Source organism: Taeniopygia guttata, chromosome 4, assembly GCF_048771995.1.
Source record: "Taeniopygia guttata chromosome 4, bTaeGut7.mat, whole genome shotgun sequence".
In the NCBI taxonomy this organism is placed as follows: domain Eukaryota; kingdom Metazoa; phylum Chordata; class Aves; order Passeriformes; family Estrildidae; genus Taeniopygia; species Taeniopygia guttata.
Window position 1 is genome coordinate 23637501 of NC_133028.1, and position 22949 is coordinate 23660449.

At 36.7% G+C, this 22949-nt stretch overlaps 1 protein-coding gene across 1 annotated transcript; it reads left to right on the forward strand.

Annotated features, from left to right (window-relative positions):
• The first annotated feature begins 13100 nt into the window (after window positions 1-13100).
• TMEM33 (transmembrane protein 33) lies at window positions 13101-22503 on the forward strand. The gene is made up of 8 exons (XM_004176601.6): window positions 13101-13251; window positions 13343-13407; window positions 14684-14778; window positions 15219-15406; window positions 16356-16423; window positions 17144-17277; window positions 19184-19267; window positions 20671-22503. Exons 2-8 carry the CDS (start codon window positions 13351-13353, stop codon window positions 20798-20800), a joined length of 756 nt encoding a protein of 251 aa, XP_004176649.4. The 5' UTR covers window positions 13101-13251; window positions 13343-13350; the 3' UTR covers window positions 20801-22503.
• Window positions 22504-22949: the final 446 nt, after the last annotated feature.

The window sequence follows — 22949 nt, forward strand, 5'->3', positions numbered from 1 at the left end:
TTTTGGGGGAAAATATGTATCTGGGACTGCTCCTAATAAGTAGTCATGGCAGAGTATATAGGCTGGGTTTGTATATTTTATCCATATGCCAGAAAAAAGACCCAGGCCAATTTTATTTACTTATGTTGACAGCTATTTTGTCATAGTATATTTTAGGTTTTTATATTATATATTTTTATAGCTGAAAAATGAAGTAATTTCTTCTTATCTGATTGTTTAATTTTGAGGGAATCTTTAGGTAAAGGTGTTGGACCAAGAAACTTCCTGCCATGCAGTTAAACACTCAGGAGGAACTCATTCCATTCTGATAGAATCAGAGTTTAGAGTATGAAAAGTTTTCATTTGCTTATAGCTTTTGTAAAAAAAATCTGGCAGCAGAAACATCTTTAATACGGCAATTATTAGCTTATTAAGAGCAATTTTGATCCTGAACAAGAATTTCCTTTGTGCTGGGAAATTTCTTTGGAAACCAACAGGAACTGCATAGAATTGATAGTGCTGATTTTCCCAGTTAAAATGTTCCAGTAAAGCCACTCTGAGCCTCATGGATGGTATGGACATGGAAAAAAAAGGATCAGAATACAGCATTTCTGTTATCTCTACAGCTTCTTACTGTTAGTAATGGGCAGGAGCCCTGTTTGCTCAGGATAAGTCAGAAGGTGCCTGTGTACCAGTGTCTCTGACAACACTCACAGGATAGGTAATCTGTACTGCTAAATTTAAAAGGGCTAGGCAGTATGACCAACTCCAAATCACCAAACAGCATTTGTCCACACTGTTTTTTGTCTCCTTTACAGATTCTCTTCAAAGAAAATTTATGGAAGTAATCTAAAGCAGAACAAGGACTGAAAGAGGAACTGGTAGTGTGGCCAGTCTATCACAACTGCTCAAATTCACTTTATGAATCTTTTTTATTAAACAGCTTAAATGCTCACTGCATCATCCTGACTTACCCTGTATTTCTGGTGCCATGAGAGATGATGCTGTGGATGTAGCACATGAATCTTTTAAAATTTGCATTTATACTTTCTATGCTGGTCCAAGGTGCACACAGTATCTTCAGCATGACTTCATCTAGTGACTGCTGGATGGCTCCATGGGATGGATTGCAGAGAGAGGCCAGGAGTCCAAACTTCCTGAAATAGATAGGAAAAGTATGCTTGCAGATAGGCTTTTGAATTAAGACTGCCATCACATTTTGTAAGGATATAGTTTTCTCACTTAATGATTTACAATTGAACCTCCTCATACATGAGTTCTTGTGGTAGTTTAAACCATAACTCAAGTTGTATTTCATCTAGAAAAATATTTATCTTTTCTAGTTGTTTTTACGTTTAGATTGATAAACACAGCGAATTGTGTGGAGACTTGTTACCTGGACAAATATCTACAAGGAACAAGTAGAAAACCACTGAGCTGATTTTCACTCCTGGTTTCAAAACCAGTAGATGGTCTAATCAAAGATTAAACCCAAGTAAACTGTCTGGTATTAGCCTTAGGAATTTTATTCTTCATAAAATTAAGCTCTACTTTGATACCAGGTGTTAATGCCTTTACTAAAATTGATCTCAGCTGATAGCATTACTGAAAAAGCTTTCAGCAACTGATAGAAATTGAAACACTGTCTTTATTAATGTATAACATATACATATGGTAGACATAATTTAAAGTATTTCACAAACTAGTGATATTGTATTCAGTATTCAAATAGGAAAGAAAAACTATTCACACTGATCTCCAGAGCAGAGCAAAATCAGATGACTAGTGACTGAGCAAGCTAGGTTCATGAAAACAATCTTTTAATATAAAGAATGCACAGAACAGATCAAATCCAGAATGCAATACTGTATTTCTATTCACTGGATATCAATGTGCCCCTTTTATTGGTCTTGCAGAATCTGAGGAAGTCGTGATGAGATGGCATGAGTGTTCCATTTTCAAAAGAATAGATAAATTGCATGAAAGTTCTCTTATGACTGCAAGAAGAAATTCCCCCCACACTATTTCTGGTTCCTAGTAAACTGGTGTTCTTTGAGAAATACCATTCCTACAAGATATCATGCAATTCTACATCTGCAGATGCCAGAAATACTGGGATGCCAACACCACTGAAAAAGTCCTTCAATATATAAAATTCGTCTCCTAACTATCCTTCTTGTAATAAATATTATTCACTATTCATTTCTAGTGACCTTTTTAGCAGTGTTAGATTGTTATATACTTTAAACAAGAAGAATCTTAGTGTGAGGCTCTCCAGTGAAATTTTATGAGATAATCATACAATAAATGATGAATGTACTATTTGCAGTCATCACTGTTCTGTTTAATTGCTTTTGTAATCACTACCTCTAAAGGCCTCAAATGAGGCTATTGAGACTTTGTTGAATGCTGCACTTGCTCAGATTAAAGGAAATTTTGGTGTTTTCTCTTTTGTTCCTGGGCTTTTTCTAAGGCCCTGGCTGAAGTAGGTGGGGTCATATCAACCAAGGTAAGTGCACCTCTTAGTGCTTACTGACAAAGTAAAAATGTACTGGTCTACTTAGTTTTCAAAAACAATGAGTAGACATAATCCAGTTTCTGGATAATTAGACATCTGGATTATAATAAACTACCGTACTTGAAAGGAATGGTAGGAGTTTAATTTTTCAGTACACATAGCATACAAACTGTCAGATCATAATGTTTTAAATCTTCATTAAACTGAACCCTGAGAAAACTGCAGAAACAAGAATTTCACTCATAGTCATCACCCATTTACAGTGTAAGATTTCTTACTCACTCCAGAATAACAAAATGTATTTCAAAACCAAGGTTACCACTGATTTGCTGTGTTACTGAGGTTCATCCACTTGGAGTTTAGTGAGAGGAAGACTTGGATTGTCTGATATGATGTCATTACCACAACAGAATCAATTCTGAGGTTTTCCTGCACTGACAGGGACACAATGAAAACAAATCTGTCTTCTGGCTCTGCTCTCTTTTTTTGAGCAAGATGTGGCATCTTCAGAAGAGATGTGAAAACCCAGCTTATTCTTTTGGTATAAGATAATATATTTGACCAGTATAACTATGCCTTTCCCTTTACCTGCTATTTGGTTCTCTATTCTTATTTTTATTAGTTTTATAGCATTTCATCTCTTCTCTAGACCATTCACTAGTACACAGGATATCATCCTGACAGCAGGACATAAAAGATATTTGTGTCTTCATGATAGCCATGTATTTGACCAAGTAATGAGGACAACAATCTATTTATTTTCTTACACTGACTTTTTTCATGTGTCACAAGGCAATTTTAAATAATATTCTAATTAAAGGTAAAAACACTTCAGGAATAGAAATGTACTAACCTGGTGATTAATTCATAATTTTAACATTAATCAAAAGTCACAGTTAAATCTCCAAATTCTTAATTATATTCTTTTTTTACTCATCTAAGTTTTACTCCTGAATTATTAATTTACAGTTCTATTGCTACATGATAAATCCTCTGATAAGCATAGTAAAGCCAAGACAAATAAATATTTGATTGACACAAGTTTTATTTTGTTGCATGAGTTGTTGCTCACAGGTGAAAATAATTAGATTTTATGGTTTATGCTTGAGCCACCTCTGGTATAAAACTGTTGTAAAATACAGATCATATTTAAAAGTTAGAAGTGTACATTGCCACTATGGCATAGTAAGGTCATTAGACCAGCAAATGTTATCAATATTCATATTTTCTCTGGAAAAACATCTTTAGTTGTTTCTTTTGAGCCGAGATCTTAATAAAAATAGACACACTAGAAAATATTCTTGAGAAAGCAGGTTCTGTGAGCAGTCAGACCTTTTATGGTTAGTATGTTTTGAACCCTAGAATTCTGACAGCATCCTTACCTGAGTCATGGGCAACTCCACCATGTTAATTGAAGGAATGTTTAGTGTCCTGGCCAAAAATGACACGTCTTTGTTGTGAATCTCAAGAGGATGAGCTCTGTGACCTGCTCTCTGTCCATATTTCAGGCCACTAGCTCATCAGTGCCTCAGGTCCAAAGCATCCATGTGCTACTGAGGAGAAGTTGATCTCGAGATTATAGCTGATGAATGAGGTGCTGACTTTCTTGGTGCCCAAAAGGAAGCCAATGACTGGAAACTCAGTGAAGTTTGAGAAACTGATGTTTGGACATTCAGACAAAAGTCAAGATTGTACCTGGTGCTTGGAGACAGCATTAACAGACTGTTCTCATGCCTTGTGACTTGTGTTTTAGATACTTCTAAGAGACTTCTGTCTCCAGCTTGAAAGCAAGGGACAAATTTTTAGGGATATTTTAATTGTTTGACTATGGAATCCACTGTGCCTCATAGTGGCATGCCTATATCTCATTTTAGTCACAGAACCTCAGAGATGCTTTTTTACAGGCATCTTGCAAAATTGTTTTCTCTCAGAAATAAGAGAATTGTAACATTTCTGAGATTATTAAAATAAAATCACAATAGAATAAATGTGCATGATGGAGAAATACTTCTGCTATGAAAAATTAATAGTTATTTAGAGTTTTAGTGTGGCAGCACTAGCAGCAGTAGTTCTCAAAGGATGCACTAACCACTGAAATCCTCTTCATTTTATGGGTTTGGTCATAGTGTCCTTTAAAACAAAACTGTAAAACCAATCATGTCTGATGCTGTTTCATGCTTCCCAATGAATGGGTGAAATGAATTCAAACCCTCTATGGATGATTCAGAGATTTTCTTCTTAGCAGATAATTCCCAGAAGGAATCATCTTGGTTTTAAATTTACTAAACTGCATTTTAAGAGTATTTAGATGTTTTAATTCCACTGTTTTCACTATAAGGATCTTACAGATTCTTCTTGTTTCTACATGACTAGCAATTTATAGTCCTTTATTTTTATATCAACTTCAAACTAATTAATTGCATGCTTGTCTTGCTGTTACCTAATACAGAGAAATTATCTTCTACTGTCCTCTCATAAAATCTGCTATGCCTCTGAAGAATATAAATCTTTACAATCTCTTTCAGTTCCTTATTTTTTAACTCATGTCACTGGCCTACACTCCCTAATGTTGAGATTTTTTTCCCTCCTGGCCATTCTAAGACACTGGGGAAGAGATTACAAACATTCTGCTGCAGCATATATGATTTTTTCTTTTCTTATTTTACTTTTAATTGAATTTCTCTTAATGGATGACCTCACTGGTAATTCACTTTATTGATTGATATTCTTGTAAAATATAAAAAGCTTAGAGAAATACCTTTTGTTTATTCAATTTATTTTGGACCATGTCAACTTGCAATTGTTTGGTCCAGTGTTACTTTCAACAAATAGTTATAATAGAAGATTTTTTATTCCCAAAACCAAGATTGGTGCAGCAGCTCATCTTCTTTATGCAGTGTGGATAAGGAAGATTGTGAGCTGTAGCATTTCAGAATAGCTTCACTGTATGGATACAAATAACCTGTATTCTTTTGCCTGTATCTTGGAAATCAACACTTCTCATAATGATGGAATTCATTAAAACATTTATTCTGTTATTAACCTTCACTCTTACTCATCACTTTAATTCCTACAAATCTTTAAGACTCCATATATATATATATATATATATACTGAGTATCTCTTATATATATACATAAGAGATACCCAGTATCTCTTAACGTCTGCTACTCCACGAGGTATTTGCTATCCTGACAACAGTGGGTGTCACACCCATCTCTGGTTGTTCCAATTTCTTAATTTTTGCTGCTTAAGATTCTCACTTTGCACAGAACCAACCAAACATTCATTGGAAGGGATCCCAGGGACTAGGTGGTCCAAGTCTTGCCTTGAAGTAGAACTATAGCTGAATCTTGAAAATCTTCAAGGATACAGATCCATATCCTGCTGCATGTAAATTATTCTCTCATTTCTTATTGTTCATCTCTCATTTATCAGGCATATTCCTGCCACTAAGCCTGCTACAGCTTTCTTCTTACAACTCAACCTTCTCCAGACTGACATTTTTTTAGCCATTTTAATACCTATTAAAATAGGTATTAAATACCTCTATTTATCTGTTTTGGGGGGATTTTTAAAAATTGTGCTAAAATTAGTATACAAATTAAACCTTTCCCTTTTCATCTCCTTCTTCCATTTTCTTTTTTTTCCCACATTGTCAGTCTTAATCCTAGAATGCTGCTCAAAATCCTTATCATTAATAACTGCTATGGCCAAACATCTTCCCCTGTTTCCTACCTCCCTCATCATGAATTTACCTGCTGAGGATAATTTCTCATAGCTTCTGACTCCTCAATGGGCTGACATAAAATTATACTGAGAACTGTTTGGGTTTCTTTTCCTTTAAGCATCTTTCCTGGGATATTATCCATGCATTCATTGAATTTTATTGCATCAGGTGAACTTCCAGAACTTTTTTCCAGCTTCTGTCAGAATTATTTTAAATGTTACATCTGCACATTGTTTCCTGCTGCAGATAAAAGATTCTGAAGGAATCATGTGATAACCTTGCCAGAGTGTTTAATATTTCAAGGTTTTTAATAAAGACCCTCTTAATCTCATCCATGAAGATTAAAACAAAGTTGCCATGTGAGGACTATTTGTAGTGGACTTGGATCAGCTGTAATGTAAATAAACTTAAAGAATATATTTTTAAAATCTCTGTTTTATCTTTTGATTAGGAGAATTTGCTTACTTTTCAGAACTGTGTAACAGATTGAAATTCCTATCAGGAAGAATAAATAGCATAACTCACCAAAAGTCCCATTAAACCTCAGTGAAGAATCTAAGAGTGAGTGTACTCAGGTTTTTATAGTCATTCCCTGAATTCCTTGTGCTTCTCTCCCCAAGCCACTGACTGATAATACATTAACTATTAAATTTCAGCGGCTTTTACACATGTCAATAATCTTGCTCGGTGTTTAACTCTTCATTTTACTTGTGACCCTCTCTAGATTGCTTACGATTTCCCTTGTGTCAAATATCTCCCTTGAACTCGAACCTCCCTGTATTTTACCTTCCTAATGAAGTAATTACTACTGGCTCTATATAAACTAGCAAAGATTGATAAAGAAGCAGTGTTGGACAGGACATTTCTGCAAAAGTCACAGCACAGAATTCAATAAAAAGTTATGAGCCTCAAAGAGTACCCTTCCATTACCAGTCCCTCTGGTCAATACATGTATCAGAAGCTGTGTGACTGAGCAAGAAACTTATCCTTGACTTATCAAGTAGACTATCTGACTAATTGGTATCCTTGAGGATTTTTATATCTCAGAAAGAACATCTTCTGGGCTATGGAGAGCTTGATTTCATTCAGTTTCATGCCACTTCAGCACATGATTAAATCAGATTTAAATGGATGGACTTTACCTATGAGTGTTTGGAAGGACAAATCGAATTAACCTGATTGTCTTTCCATGTATTCTTTATCAGTTTTAAGCTGTTACTGATTATCAGTGGCTACAAAAACCAGTTGGATAAAGTATGCATATACCTTCTATTGGCAATAATAATAAACTTAAATTGATCTAACTAAATTATATAGAATAAAATTTAAACATAGGGAATTATTTTATAAACTGAAACTGTTGTCTGCTATGTCTGGAATTGGATATACTGTGAATGAATAAACACCAATGAATAAAAATATTCCCACCTCCAAAATAAGCAATAAAATATCTGTGGAACATGTCAGTGGACATGTCAATTGACTGTGCTTTAAATTTAATATCCAATATCAAATGTTAAAAATACTTCTCTATATTTCTATCATGTAATCACCCATCCAGTTTTCTGTGACTGAATTTCTGAATGGAATCTCATGAAGAATGCAGAAAGTTACTGATTTCTGAGTTTATCTGTACTGCAAAATGCTTTTGAATATTCAGCCCTTGGAGTATGTATTAAAAGATCAAGAACAATTTATGCAATATAAGAAATGAGATCACTTAAACTTACCCTGGTTAGGAAAACAATGCTGGTTTGTGTAAAAAACTGTCCAAAATCTAAAGCTTTTCTCTGAAACCTCCACTAATTTTAATAACATATTCTATATATACCTGTATATCTTTACCGCCTAGGACGTTTACAATGATGGTAAGAGGACAGATGATGCACACAGATGTGATCAAAGTCTAAAGATGCTTGTAAATGAAACCAGAGGCAGCTTTGTGGGTGCATAGAACAAAAAATAGCAGCTTATTTGTTATAGTTGTGTGAGAAAACTTTTGTATGTGAATGGGATGGAATTCCCAACATACTGGCTCGTACACTTGTCAGAAGAAGTCTTTGGCTTGTGTCACCTTCAGAGAAAAGCAAAAAAAATTTCTCAGTGGATCATTTTTATTCAGTTTATACAGCTTGCAACCTTAATTATTTATCTGCAAACTTCTGCTTGCACTGAATGAATGGCAGAATGTAATAATATCTCTGCTGAAGAAAACAAGACCACAGATTATAGTGTCATGAGTTTTTAGTTATTAGTGCAGAACCATGTTAAGTGTCACTGTCATCAATCTTTACAGTGTTTTGCTCAGATCATATAACAGACAGTATTTTAAAAAGTGAATTACTTCATTTCAGATTTCATATTTCTCTGCATAGGTAGAGCTAACATTCTTTGCATTGCAACAGAACTTATTCTTGGGAAAGCCCACAGGTTTGGAGTTTTGTCCTTTATCCTCTTTTGATTCGCTCATTGTAGCCTGTGACCAGCATGAGATAAGGAAACCATTTACCAGCAACCCAGTACTGAGTTTAGCATTGATCAATACACTTTCAGATACTTCTCTGAGCTTGCAAGATGATGCTTATCAATCTCTCCTGCTGTGGTATTTATAATCAAGCACTACAGGTAGTCGAAAGTTTGCATCTATAATTCACTATGTTCCTCCATTTGTTGATATAGTCTCTTGCTGCAGATTTCTAAATTCTTCCTAATCTTCCTTTAATTAATTTTTAAAGGAACACTTGCCCATCTCTCTTTCCATTCTTAAATTTTCAATATTTTTCATGTCCTTAATGGGTAGGACATTGCAAATAAAGTACACTGGCAAGGCTGCTCTCTGATTCAATCACTTGACAATCCTTGTGCTATGCCTTGAATCCTATAAAAGACATATATAAAGTAATCATATTTCTTTGTACAGTCTTAAGCTTACACTTGAAGCTCCTGTGTCATTTATTTTAATAACATAGGGATATAACAAAATGCTGAGAATTATGAAAATACTGACATAGAAAGCAACTGAAAGGAATTTTGTACATCTGTTTCACACATCTTCAAAAACTGTGGTTTCTCTTTTTCACTGCTTTGGCACACACTCAGTAATTAAAAGGGTAATGCTTCCAGGAAGGGTGAGTAAATGGAAACTCCAGCTGCAAAGGAAAAGAAAAAAGAACATATTTGATATTGCTACAGACCATCCAGCAAAAATCACAATGCAATCTGGTAGAGACAGAAGACTTCTGTTTCTTTTTCTGAAAAATGTAACCGTCATTTACCCAATGTCCTTTATTGTTTCTTGAGATTCGGGTAGCCAGCTTGAGATAACCTCAAACAAGAACCAAATTGTTCATTAGAACATTGCATAAAAAGTTATTTTATCTTTGCATTATACACTACTGATACAAATAATGGAGCTAGTTTGGCTATGAGGAACTGTAATCCTATCAATCTTGGAGGAATGTTCTCTCTTTTATTTGAAATAAATGAAAACTGCATAGAGATGTTAGCAACAGTACCTTCTTTCAAAACACAGACAAAAGAGATAAATCATTATTTGAACCTCAAGTGCCCCTTGCTGCAAGGTGATGAACACCACCTAAACAATGCGATGCCATCATCTGTTCAAATGATTGAGAACTGGAGTCACTGGAGATTGCATGCTTGTGATGGTGATGCTATTCAAAAGACAATAAAAATTTCAAATTTAAAACAACTTTTAATGCAAAATACTGCTTCTATAAAGTATTTATTATGGCTGTCAAAATACATTGACAAAGAATTGTTGTTTATAAAGTATTTCCATAGTGTCTGTAATGAAGTTCTCAGTAATTTGAAGCACCATCAGAGCCTGCTTTGGATATTCAAACTGGCTTCAAATCGCCTATGGAGTTTTGCATATGATTTCATCTGAAAACAATAGTGACTAAGAAGAAAACTGGCAATGCTGCTCTGGAGTTATATATTCCATTTCTACCCATATACTACTGCTTGTGTGCCTACAAGCAAATTACTAACCTTTTTGACCTAACGTCTCCGTTGAACTTTATCTAATTAATGGTGATGTGAGCATTAGTAAACTTGCACTGCCTCTGGAGAGTCTCAGCCTTTCAGTCTTAGCCTTGCTAAACAAACATAAAGCACTGCATTCATATTTTATTCCATATAATTCTAAAATGTGTGAGTTATTTTGCTGACATACTAAGATGCTTTATTTTTTTCCCAGGAGATATTAAATGGATTAGTGGAAGTAGGTGTATACATCTGGGCATAAAAGGTCAAAATATACCTCTGCATCCATAACTTTTTAAATTAACAGCAAACTGATCCCAGGTATCATTACTGTCAATAATTCTCTGATAGGTGTATACATTTTTTAGGGGAAAACATGGAAATGCTAGTTATAGTTTCAGCCATGTCTGCTGATTGTGCTGGACTGCCACAGTGGAGAAATGAGACTATACTGCTAATGAGATAGATAAGTCCTCAGCAATTACAGTGATACTCTTCTAAATATCTGAACTATCAATTACCAATGAAAGTAAACGGGTGCTTTGATGGTTTGGAAGAATCCTCTTACAACTGTTGGAAACAAAATCATTAATAACACTCAGATCAATTTCTGCTCTTCCTCTCAGCTCAATCAGTAATGTCATAGCAGAGGAGAATTGGGAAAAGGAGGAGCCAATAGCTGACACTTGGTTTCTAAAAGTATAATTTAATGTCTTCTTGCAAGTTAAACTAAACAGTAGCATGGTCTGAAGTGCTCATCAATCAAGAAGCAACAACAGGTGCAGAACAAAAGGGGAAAATCAGAAGAACAAGGACTGGTATGAAGGAAATGGGGACTAGTTGCAAAGGGAGAAAAGGGACATTTTGTATTAAATCTTCCAAAGTAAGATATTTTTTAATCAACTAACTTTTAGAAATAAATAATGGCTTAACATCCTATTTAAATGAAGTTAAGGCAAATTATGAAAGAAAACTTTTGCTGGTATGACCAAGAGACCAAACCAGAATCTAAAAATTAATGCTTTGCATAAATGCTCACAGACACTTTTATGCATTTTGCATAAAAGTGCATTGAGCACTTCCTAAATTACAAGTTCTAAGAAATGAAAAAGCACTCTCGCTAAAGACATGGAGCTGTCATTCCAGGTTCATTTAAGAAATACAAGTAATCTTGAACACTGGCCAGGCTTTTTTCTCCTTGTGACATTTCAGCTAAACATTCAGTGGTTTTCATGTTTTGGTTGCATCTAAACAAATCTCCTGGATTTATCAATATTTCATTTTGAAATATGCTAATCTGGTAATGGTTCAAGTAGAATTTGCTGGGCTATATTTGAAGTCTTTATTTTGGTTTTGCATAAATGTTCATGAGTCTTTTTATTACACACATGAGAACGCCCAGCAGACACACTGAGAGTCCTAATTCTCTACTGCTGTTTAGTAGAGTCTTCTACACCTACAGAAAAATAATCTCAAAGTATGAAGCAGTTCTTGTGTCTCCTTCTCAGTCACCTAAACGAGAGATGAATGGTTGGGAGAGAAGTGGGAAATCAGGTTCTGCGTCTTCAATTTAAAAGTGTTAACTAGCCTAAGATTGCTCAGATTATTTGTAATTGTTATGGTATTAGAATCCCTATCAGATTGCTCAGATTATTTGTAATTGTTATGGTATTAGAATCCCTATCAGCTGACTCTTTTGCTCCTTGCTTGTCAACCTACTTTATTACACATTCTTCCTGAGTGTCTTCCAATCAATCTTCATGTTTAATCACCCTAAGCCAGAAATGAGGCTGATTGCAGATGTTGATTCCAACATCCTTGGTCACAGGATTATGTCTTTCTTGCTGTTGAAGATTAATCGAATTGAAAGCCTCTGGGAATGATTAGAACCTGGAGCAAACAGCTTGCTGTCCTGTAACCCCTGCTGCCAGGAGGGGGAACCTGCTGCACATCCTTGAGAGAAAGCCAGACGCACAACTACATGAAGCCATAGCAGCCAAAAGTCAAAGGTGTCAGTCATCAGGCCTGCATTTTGTTTTCTTTTGCTTTGATGCCACTTCAGACGAGTTACAGGCTTCCAACTGGAACAGAGACATGTTCACATAGCTATCCGGCACAAACAATAACAACAACAACAACAACAACAACAACAACAATAATAATAAATATTAAAGGCAAGGGGAAGATTAATGGAGGATTAAACCTTTCCAAGACCTTGCAAATTACACAAACTACATGTTAGAGAGTGAACAGAAGGCTGTTTCTGCTTTGTGCCATCCTTCTGTCAGAGGTTGCTGATATACCTGTACCAAAGTAAAACTCCCTAATTTACGGTTTGATGATAATTGACCAGAGATTTCAGAAATTTGTGTGAAAAATCCCGCTTTTTAACATAATTCCGCTGACAGTCTTTAGGCTTACATGGCTTTGAACAGGTGCGTATTTGGGCTTCCCCCCCCTCCCCGCTTTTTACATTATAGGGAACCAATGACACCGAAACACAGGGGCACAACCTTGCACCGTTTTTGTCTGACACCGCCGGGCCAGCGCAGCACCGGGAACCGCGGAGCGCCCTACATGGGTCCTGTGACGCTACGATTCCCATTTATATTGCTGGTGCTCAGCACTAAGCCTCGCCAGGTCGCTATGGCGAGAGCCCAGAGCCCTGGAAATCCAGTCGGCCCTCAGTGAGCAAACACTCCTCAAACTGGGGCTGAAGCGAGCATTGACACTGTTGCTGTTAGCACACACACGTGCCCCTGAACAGAACCTGCAGACGGAGCCGAGCACCTGATGTGCGGGCTGCTGCGGACAGCGGAGGAGGGACCAGCGTCCTGCCCAGCGGGCTGGCCCCGCAAGCGCGGCACCGCGCCCGCCGCGCCGCCGGCAGCGTCCCAGTCACCGCCTACATTGCCCGGCAGCCCCGGGAAGTGGCGGCCCGCGGGAAGTGGCGTCCCGCCGCATCCGGGAGTGCGGCTCTGCCGGAGCGTGTTCCGTGCCCGGTGTGGCGCTTGCGGTGGGTCGCGGCCGGGCCGGGAGCGGGAGCTCGGGAGGCGGCGGCCACGGTCTCCCGTGTCCCACAGACTGAGGCGCTTCTCTCCCCGCAGGTGCGGCCATGGCGGACTCCACGCAGAACGGGCCCATGCCGGGCGGGGCCGGCGGCGGGGCCGTGGTAAGGAGCTGCGGGCCCGGGGGGCGCGGGCGGCCGCGGTGCTGCTCCGGCGGCGGGGGGGTCCCGCCGGGAGGGCAGCCAGGCGCTGCTCCCCGGCTGCGGGCAGGGCTCAGCAGCTTTCGCTTTCCGGTTGAAAGCTTGATGTTAGGGTGCCGCCGCTCTTGAAAATGGCTGAATTGAAAGTAATTCAGTGTGCTAGCATCTGTGTTTCACAGAATCACAGAATATGCTGAGTGGAGAGGGACCCACACGAATCATCGAGTCCAACTCGTGGCCGTGCACAGGATACCCCAGAAGTCACACTATGTGCCTGAGGGCATTGTCCAAAGGCTTGTAGTCTGCCAGGCTTGGTGCTGTGACCACTTCCCTGGGGAGCCAGTTCCAGTGTCCAAACACTCTCTCGGTGAAAAACCTTCTCCTGATAATCTAGCCTTGACGCAGCATCATGCCGTTTCTGTAGCTGTATTCTGCAAGTAAGATACGAAATTATATTTTTGGTCATTTCCATAGAGGTGCACTGGAAATATAGAGGAAAAGAGGAGTCTTCAAAAGCTGGTCCAAATTTGGAAAAAAAGATGAACTCTGTCAGAAGGAAGGAGGCTGTTGTTTTGATTCTGATGCACATGTAGCCAAAAGCATTCTGTGTTTCATTAGAGTCTTTCTGGCACTTCAGCTGTATCAGGACTGAGCAGGGCAGTGGTTAGGGAGGAGAGGTACAGGACTACTGTGAGAAGTTTTTTTTGCTTTTTCAAGGCCAGTAATATGTAAGCCAAAACGATGCCACTTGCAATGTGGTTACACTAACTTTGCCTGACCCTATATTTACTCCCCATCACTAAGAATTGTGGAGATTTAGCCCCAGATTTGTGCATTGAATTCTAAAAGAAACCTTGAAGCAAAAGTCAGTCAGGTCTAGAGACCCTACATGATAATATTTGTGAAGCTGACTGTTTAGGGAGGCATATTTGGATAGAAAAATTATTTTTCTAGAAGTTCTTACCACTGTATTTGATTGTAATGTACAAAGGAGCCTCTGGGTTCTGAGGAAGCCGAGTTATTAATATAGTAACATCATATGAGCCAAGTATCACAGAACAAAAAAAAAAGCTTTCTGCTTCAAGCTATAATTTGCTTATATTTGAAGTTGGAGAAATATTTGAATATATTTGAAATTGAAGTTGAAATTTAATAGAGTTGGGAAGAATGTTTATTGTATGCAAGTATTAAGATACCAACTTCTGTTGGGGTTGGTCTTTTTTTTTCTTTTCCAATGTAGCAATTTCTGATGGCTAACAAGTTGGATACAGCTATGTGGATTTCCCGCCTGTTCACAGTTTACTGCTCAGCTTTATTTGTCCTGCCTCTTCTAGGGTATGTACTATAATATTGTTAAATAGCATTAAAAATTTTGAAACAAACTAGATTCCCTTTGCATAGAATTGTTTTTTCCTTTTTACCTTGATTGTAAGTAAATTGCTGTTATTCAGCTTACTTGGATGCTTTTTGTAAGAATAGCTTACATATTTTATATTGGTTTAAAACACTTGTAGATGTGTTTGGAAAATGTATTGAAAAAATGTAAAGTAGTAGTAAATGCATGTTTTTTTTGTGTAAATGGAGTATTACATTGAGTTGTGCTAAGCATCTGCAGTAAAGTGTTAAACAGCTGTTAAGTTATTTTTTGGGAATAGTGCTTATGTACAGTAATATAAATCAATACTTCAGGTATTGTTCAGTTGTGATGCAATTCTCAAAGGTAGAAGACTTCTGAGCTTGGTTCACATGGTAACATCTCCTCTGATGATTTGCAGGTTGCATGAAGCAGCAAGCTTTTATCAGCGTGCCTTGCTGGCAAATGCTCTTACCAGTGCCCTCCGACTACACCAAAGGCTACCGCACTTCCAGCTTAGCAGGGCATTTCTGGCTCAGGCTTTGCTGGAGGACAGCTGCCATTACCTGCTGTACTCCCTTATCTTTGTGAATTCCTACCCTGTTACAAGTATCCTTTTCTTGTGTCATCCTGCTGATGTTTTTAAATATATTAAAAACATGATTCTTTTCATCACATTTGCCATGATTTGAAAAACTAGTTGAACTAGTTTGATATGTTTGCTATTTATACTCTATATGAGAGGCTTATGTTGATTGATCCATATTCAGTTTAATCAGCTCTATAATTAGAGCACTGCATTCTCTGGCTACTTTTTTCTTCTTTTGAGACTTAAGTTTGGTGGATTTTATGACCAGCCTCCAGTGATATTTGGAGAAGATGGTATTTCATTTATTGCCAGTGCAGGGTTTATACATGTCTTCTCACTGTAGTAGACATTCATCATGTGGAGAGATAATTATTCAGTAATAATTTTCTCAGACAAGTTATTAAACCAATAAAGCTGCAAAATTTGTTCCTGTGGATTGTCAGAGGTGACATGTCAGAACTGACATTTCTTTATGCCACGCGATGTATGCTTAATGTCCTACTCTTAAAATTCTTCTGGCAGAGGTACGTCTACATTCTTGCTCTGTAAAATTGGAATGGCTGGCAACTGCATGTTCTTTGGTAAAGAAATTAATTTTGTAGCATCTTTTAAGAAAAACTACGACTGCAGGTATTTCAGAGGTTTCGAGTAGTAACCTCAGGTGTGCCTCCTTTGCAGAGAGAATGCATTTCAGTAGAAGCACACTGGTGTTTAGTGGTGTGTGATATACTTTTGCATACTTGCAGACACCCATATTTTGAAGCTAATAAAAATGCATAGCAAAGAGGTGTAAGAAGCAGAAGGAAGAGCTGTAAATATAGGTCTTAGACTTATACATATCTTCATCCAGTATAGGTCATTCCCACCAAACTTTTGCAAAGATCCATCAGGATATCACTGGTATAGTATAACATCATGGAGAAACGAAGCACTTGCGCAACCTGTAATTTTCCTTATGGCTTGCTTCAGTGAGTATTTTTCCAGTTCTGCTGTTCTCTTTGCTTCATGCTGCCACATACACAAAGAAGGTTCTTGATGTAAGTATGATACGTATATGTTATGATTAATATAGTTAGTATTCTTGGGGTTTATAAACAGGTTTGAGTTGCAGCTCTGGTTTGGTTTTCATTGGCTGCATTAGAGGAATTAGAATGAAACTGTAATATAGAATCTCAACTATATTATTTTTCTCACTAATTATTTTTCTTCAAATTTCTTTGAAGGAAACAAAATCTGTGGAACAGTTACATTGAAACTTAAGACATGTCTTTTTCAAGCTAAACCATAGTCTCTGAATTTTATTGTTCTATTTCAGTAATAAAGTAACAAACTACAGGGTGAGACTAGCAAGGAAGGTACTTGCCATTTCGACTTGCTTCTCAATGCACTGCCTTGTGCATCTTAATGTAACTCCAGGCTTTGGTGTTCCTAACTGGGCTGTCATGCTACCATAGGCACTTCCTCCTAGTGGACTGAACAAGGCTCGTGGCTGTCTCTGTGCAGTTGAACCTAAAATTTGTGGATGAGGGAATTGCAACGTCTGATGCTTTTAGTTGAACTCTGTAAATTATGGAGTTCAAGCCTGTAGTAGTTTTCCTCAGGATATTAATCTCAATGAATCAAGTAATCTCTCTGATGAAGTCTTAAAATGCTGAAATGGGTGTTAAATAGCAATTGTTTGCATTTTGTTTTCTCTGTACTAATGGAGATAGATGTAACTTTTATGTTTTCTGTAAATAATTTTTTCTTCTTTAAAGGCACGAAGTTCAAATAGTTTGCCCTTTTTGAGAAACCTCTTAGAGAAACTGAATGCTAATCAACAGAATATTCTAAAATTCATTGCCTGCAATGAAATTTTCCTGATGCCAGCTACAGTTTTTATGCTCTTCAGGTAAGAATAATGATAAATATTTAAGTAATTAGAAACTTGCTACACAAGACTGTTTTTTGCAAGTGAGTTCTCTGTGGCTCATAGTATTCCATTTGTATGGTTCTAGCTGACAAAGGCTTGAACTTCAAATAAAATTGAAGTGATTCTTAGGCTTCTTAAGTTGGTGCATCCTGACATCAAAAGGCATTGACTGTGATGTAACTGAGCACCAGAAAACCTTCCCTTTCATAGTGTGGGTGATGAGTCACATGGGAGTTTTTCAGGCTTGACACTTGAATTTGCCTACATTTCTATCAGTACATTGTTCAGTAAGTTTAATTTTGGTTCATTTAGTTGAATATTAAGATCTTCAGCTTCACTGAAAGTGAACTCTTATTCTTGACAATTAGATTCCTGAAATTTAAATGGCAACGTTTCATTATGCAAAAAGTGTGCAAGCATGAGTAGGTTGCATTCTTTCCTATGCTGCTTCTGAGCAGTGACCCTTCTGGGTCTTTTTATTCAATTTGATTTTGTTTGCTGTGTTGCCTGTTGGAGTCATTTTAGCGATGTTGAACATGTTGAAATCCGACTGAAGTTGTACAGGTATAATGACCTGCCAGTCACGGAAGTTTGCGTCATTGCCTTTTAATATTTGGAGGGGGAATGCAGCCTTTGTTCTATACAAGTTATAGCATGGTGGGAACATTTGTCTTGAGTGGTCTCATAAGCAGTAGAAAGGAGGCTTTACCTTCTTGGATGGGATGCATAATTTGTCTTTATCTTTTGATATATCAGCTGAACATTTTAATGCTTCAGCCCTAAAGGATTGCATTCCATCTGAGACTGCTTACCAGCTGACTGATACACACTATCCAGTATCTGAAACTTTCAAGTGCTTTGAAACTTAGTACAGTTTTTGTTTTTCTTTTGCCTCCCTATGGAGAATGTAGTATGTGAAATATTGCTGCTTGATACGTCATCTGGTAGATACTGAAGCTTGTAAAAGGTCATATGCCAAACTTTAAAATAATTGACTTGCTAAATGCAGCTCTTGTGAGATTTTGTTCTTTAAATGTTGTAGCCTATTAAATTGTTTGTCAATACTGTACAGGTTTCAAGATTTCCTCTTTCTTCCCTCCTGTAGCTCATGTTCACTTTATATTTTCCTTCTGGCTAAAGATGCTGCTAATACTTACTTACTGGAACTTACTTATCATGTTTAAATTCAAATAGAATTTTTCAATAATGTGTTATTTAAAGTGGTTTAAGTCACTAAAACTTAGGGTATTTCTGTGCTTCTCTGTGTATGGTTTGTGTGCTATTTTCACTATTTCACAGCACAGCCATGTCAGTCAGCAGTTTTGTGAAGTACTAAAGCCTAATTTCACTGTAACTGAAATAACTGGGTATTAGCTTGGCATTAAAGTCTCATTATACATCTGTAATTGTGTGCAGTGTGTGTGCTGAGAAAGTTTGCAAAAGAAATATGATTTTAGAAATATGGTCCAGATATTCAAAGTGCTGCAATTAGATTGAACAGGGTCACTGTAACTGGGCTGCATATGCCAGCCAGTTTCTGGGCTTACCAACAAGTGTTTTCGTGCTGTGGAACATGTGTCCACCAGAAATGAGGCATATAAAAGCAGTTCATAAATATAAATTCAATACAAGAACAGCACTTAAACTGCTTCATTGAGCAGTTTTATTCTATAATGTTTCTGCATTTTTGAGTGTATAGTTACATACTTTTTCTTGTCAGATCTATATTTTCTATACCAATGTGACCCAAATCTAACTTTTTTTTTGAGTCCAACTAGTTTGCTTGCTTTTCTTAAAATTTTTTTTTTAAAAATTCCTGGTTTTGGTGTTTTGTTTTGGTTTTTTGTTTGTCACTAGTAAGCTCTACTGAACTATTCTCTTTCAGTGGACAAGGGAGTCTGCTCCAGCCATTCATTTACTATAGGTTTCTTACATTACGCTACTCTTCTCGGCGAAATCCGTACTGTCGGTAAGTGCTAAATTGATTTTGGAAGTTAGTGTTTAACTGCATGGTGCTTAGGCATTCAGAGAAATTTCTCATTCTAAAATGAACTCATAATACCACATCTGCAGATGGCAGTTGTAGAATGTAAAATACACCTGGATGCTAAAAAAAACCCTGTCTGATTAAAGGTTAGATTTATTTCACGTAAGTGATCAGAAAAGTACCACCATTCTTGAATGGGAGTTTTCAGAACATGCTTGTGTAATTAAAACTACACTTTGGGAATAGAAAGTCTTTCTTATCAGAGAGATATCCTTATTTTTAGATTGTAGGTACATCTGAGGCTAAGCCCAAATATGAATAGGCACTTAAAAACTTGTGTAATAATGAGAGAAAAAAAAATTCTGTGGATGATCTTAAACATGTTCATTACCTTCTTTAGTTAAATTCATAAGAAGAGCTAATTTGTATTTTAAAAAGTATTTGAAATAGAACCTTACTGATTTTGAAAGTTGGTCAAGCCAATATTATTGTTTTAGACTTTGAAATCATAAATATTCCTATGAGTATTTTTTCAGGTGAGTGCTTTTTAGAAGTTTTCTTACGAGCATTGCAAGCATAAGATTTTGTGAACAGACATTCCAGTCGACTCGCTCAGAAAATAACTTGCTAGAGTGCCAAGAAAGTGGCTTTGGCTGCCACAATATGTAAAGAGACGTGTGAGAATCATAAGCTCAATTGTCTTCTATTCCCTATTTTTGTAAGAAATCAATTGTTCCATCCTACTACATATATTTATTTTTAACAAGACTAGCAACATCTATGAAGTTGCTTTACTACTTCGGTATCTAAAAGTAATTTAAGCTGTACAATACTACAATACTAAAATTGACATTCAGTGGAACTAGTTTATCCAAAATGTTCTGTTGGCATTTTTGTAGTTTTAAGGGAAATTGGTGATGAGGGTTTTATTTATCATGTCTCTCTTCTAATAGTTGCTTCTGCAGTGCAGGTTTCTTGCATATTGCCAAGAAGTAGCACAAATATAGTAGCTTCCCAGCTCCTTACACTATTTGTGATAAAGCATTATTCTTTTTCCTCTTTTTTATAGTGCTTGTGTAGCCTTTACAGTCTTTCTTTTTTTTTTTTTTTCTTTTGGTTTTTTTTTGCTTGAAGGTGGAGCTTTTCTGCTGTGTCTAGCTCAGTAACTTCCAGCTGAGGATAGAGTTACTTAAAATGTTAATGTTTAAAAGTCAAAAATTCTGAAGCTTTTGGAAGCAGTACTGAGTTGGTCTAAAGAATTTTAACTTAAAATGTGTATGTGAGTGTGATACTGAGAAAAGAAGTTAATGAAGAAGATATATGTGGATAAGACTTCTGATAAATGCTGTAGGATTTTAAAACTGTCTTTAAATCTGATTTTTCAGGACTCTCTTCACCGAGCTCAGGATTGTTGTTGAACACTTAATAACGAAGCCCTCGTGCCCTGTTTTTGTAAGAAGACTATGCCTCAGTGGCATTTCCTTTATAAGCAGATTGGCACCAACTGTTGCATAGCCAAATTCAGGCACTCATGTTTTGTGAACATTATGAGCAGCTGGCACTTCTGCTGATGATTGGAAATTCCTGGTTTTACACTGATTTCACTCCAGGCTGTATAAAAATACATAAATGCTTTTCTTGGAGATAATATGAAATTTAGCATATCAAAAACAAATAATAGAAACTTAAATTAACTGTGCTGTATTGTTAACTGATGAAAAAAGTAGCTGCATCCTACCTAAAACATGCCCTATCATGTTTGTTGGGTTTTTTTTTTTTTTTTAAATCAAGGATTGTTTGAGATTTATTGGAAGTTATTATAAAAGATCTGTGCTCACTAGGTTTATGTTAGTTGGAACTATAGCTACTTTAGGATGTCTCCAGTGGATAGCAGTTGATACATATACCTATGCAGTACACTTTGGACAGTATTCTTCTGCTTATTAAATGTATCTGTAAAGCTATTTTGTCCAATATACAATCCTAAGTGTAGAGATACAGCCCACTTTGAAGTTAACACAAGGGATTAAAATCTATCAAGCTGACAGAGATAACACTGCTTTCTGAACAAGAGGCTATTTTTATTAATAATACTTAAAAAGAATTCTCCCATGTTTCTGCCTTTTGTCCCAATCTTACATTACGCTGTTGGAAGAAATACCAAGACTGATTACAGAAAACTCTGTGAAGTTATCTTGTCATAACAAGTTGTTTTACCAAGCCAAACTGCTGACCTGTAGGATTTTAAGACTAAAATGCAATGCTTAAACTTTTAATCATGTCTCAAATGGACTAATTAATGTGAATGAAGTACATTTTGCAGAGTCATTGCAGATTTGTTCTAGTGTCCACACAAATGTGAGACTGCAGTAATTCAAGCATGTTAGCTTTTTAGAAAATTAATCTGTAGGTAGCTCTGTACAAATTGTTATTCCAGTTTCTGAGACCCTCATTGTGATGAGAAATTTGCATAAAGAATTGCACCTGTTTAGGCAGCTTCTAAAACAAATGGGTGTAGGATTTCTTGGCATAAATACATCTGATGACTGATCTGAAGCCAGTGTCATGACTACAGAAGTGAATATTAAGTTAAGTGCTTAAATTAATTACACTGGTTATGCATTCACCCAGAAGCTGAAGGGTAAGTCATGGAAAAATAATACTGTCTGAACACAACTTCTTTGAAGAAATTCAAATTCAATATTTGCCGAATTTTCTGTAGTTATTGTTAGTATTCTAATTGCATAAAGGGCTTTCATGGGCCTTTTGTAAAATTCTGTAGCACTCAACTATTCTTCCATGGTCAGAGAAACCTTATGAGAAAACAGTTTCAAAAACAGTCTTGAAGCAAAGTATTTTCCTGTAACTATTGAGTTATCTTGTTTGTGATATGGATATCATTCAAATTTTCCAGTTGTATTAGTTTTTAGATCAGAACCATGTATTTATAAACTTATTTCATTGGTTTTTTTGCTCAACCTCTTGGTACTAATGAACCAGTTGGTAACTGAATATGATATTCTTTGACTACTTGTCTTGCTCTCTGAACGTGATTAGCTGTTTATGGAATACTTGCACACTGCAGAAGCAACTGCATGCAGTTAATGCTGTACAGCTGCTAAAGACTTGCAATGAGATTGATTATGTGTATATCCTGTAATTTGAGGATTTGATAAAAACTAAAATTTCTACTGCAATAAAAGGAGTGTTAAATGTAACTCGCTAGGCTCTTCAGGCTTGTTTTCTCTTTAACACAACTTACTGATGCTTGAACCTGGAAGTTGAGCAGAATGCTGTCCTGTGTGTATGTGTGCATGTTCCTATATTCCCACTGCTGCCTCTGAATTGGGATATAATGTCTTGTGCATTTCTAAATCATTTTATAGGGAATTTTTGCCTTGTAAAGTGCAAAAATTTTTGACCTTTTTTTCAAAATCTAACCCAAGAATAAGCACTGCAACAATGGTATCTAATCAGAGAAAAATTCAGACCTACCTATTACTATTTCAGTTCCTCAGCACGATTCTAGACCCCCTGTCATGTTGCATGATGTTTTTGAATGGTGACATCAGATTCTCTTCAGCTGTTGGCACCACTGCGATGTAAAAATGAATTTGGTCATCTAAGTTGATTCCCCATACTGGGAGTGGAAGGCAAATAAATC

Excerpts from the sequence above, each read along its gene's own strand:
- TMEM33 (XM_004176601.6), top strand. The coding sequence starts at position 13,351 with ATGGCGGACTCCACGCAGAACGGGCCCATGCCGGGCGGGGCCGGCGGC. Across the intron at positions 16,424-17,143 it reads ACACAAAGAAGGTTCTTGAT|GCACGAAGTTCAAATAGTTT; the intron begins GTAAGTATGATA and ends TCTTCTTTAAAG. Across the intron at positions 17,278-19,183 it reads ACAGTTTTTATGCTCTTCAG|TGGACAAGGGAGTCTGCTCC; the intron begins GTAAGAATAATG and ends ATTCTCTTTCAG.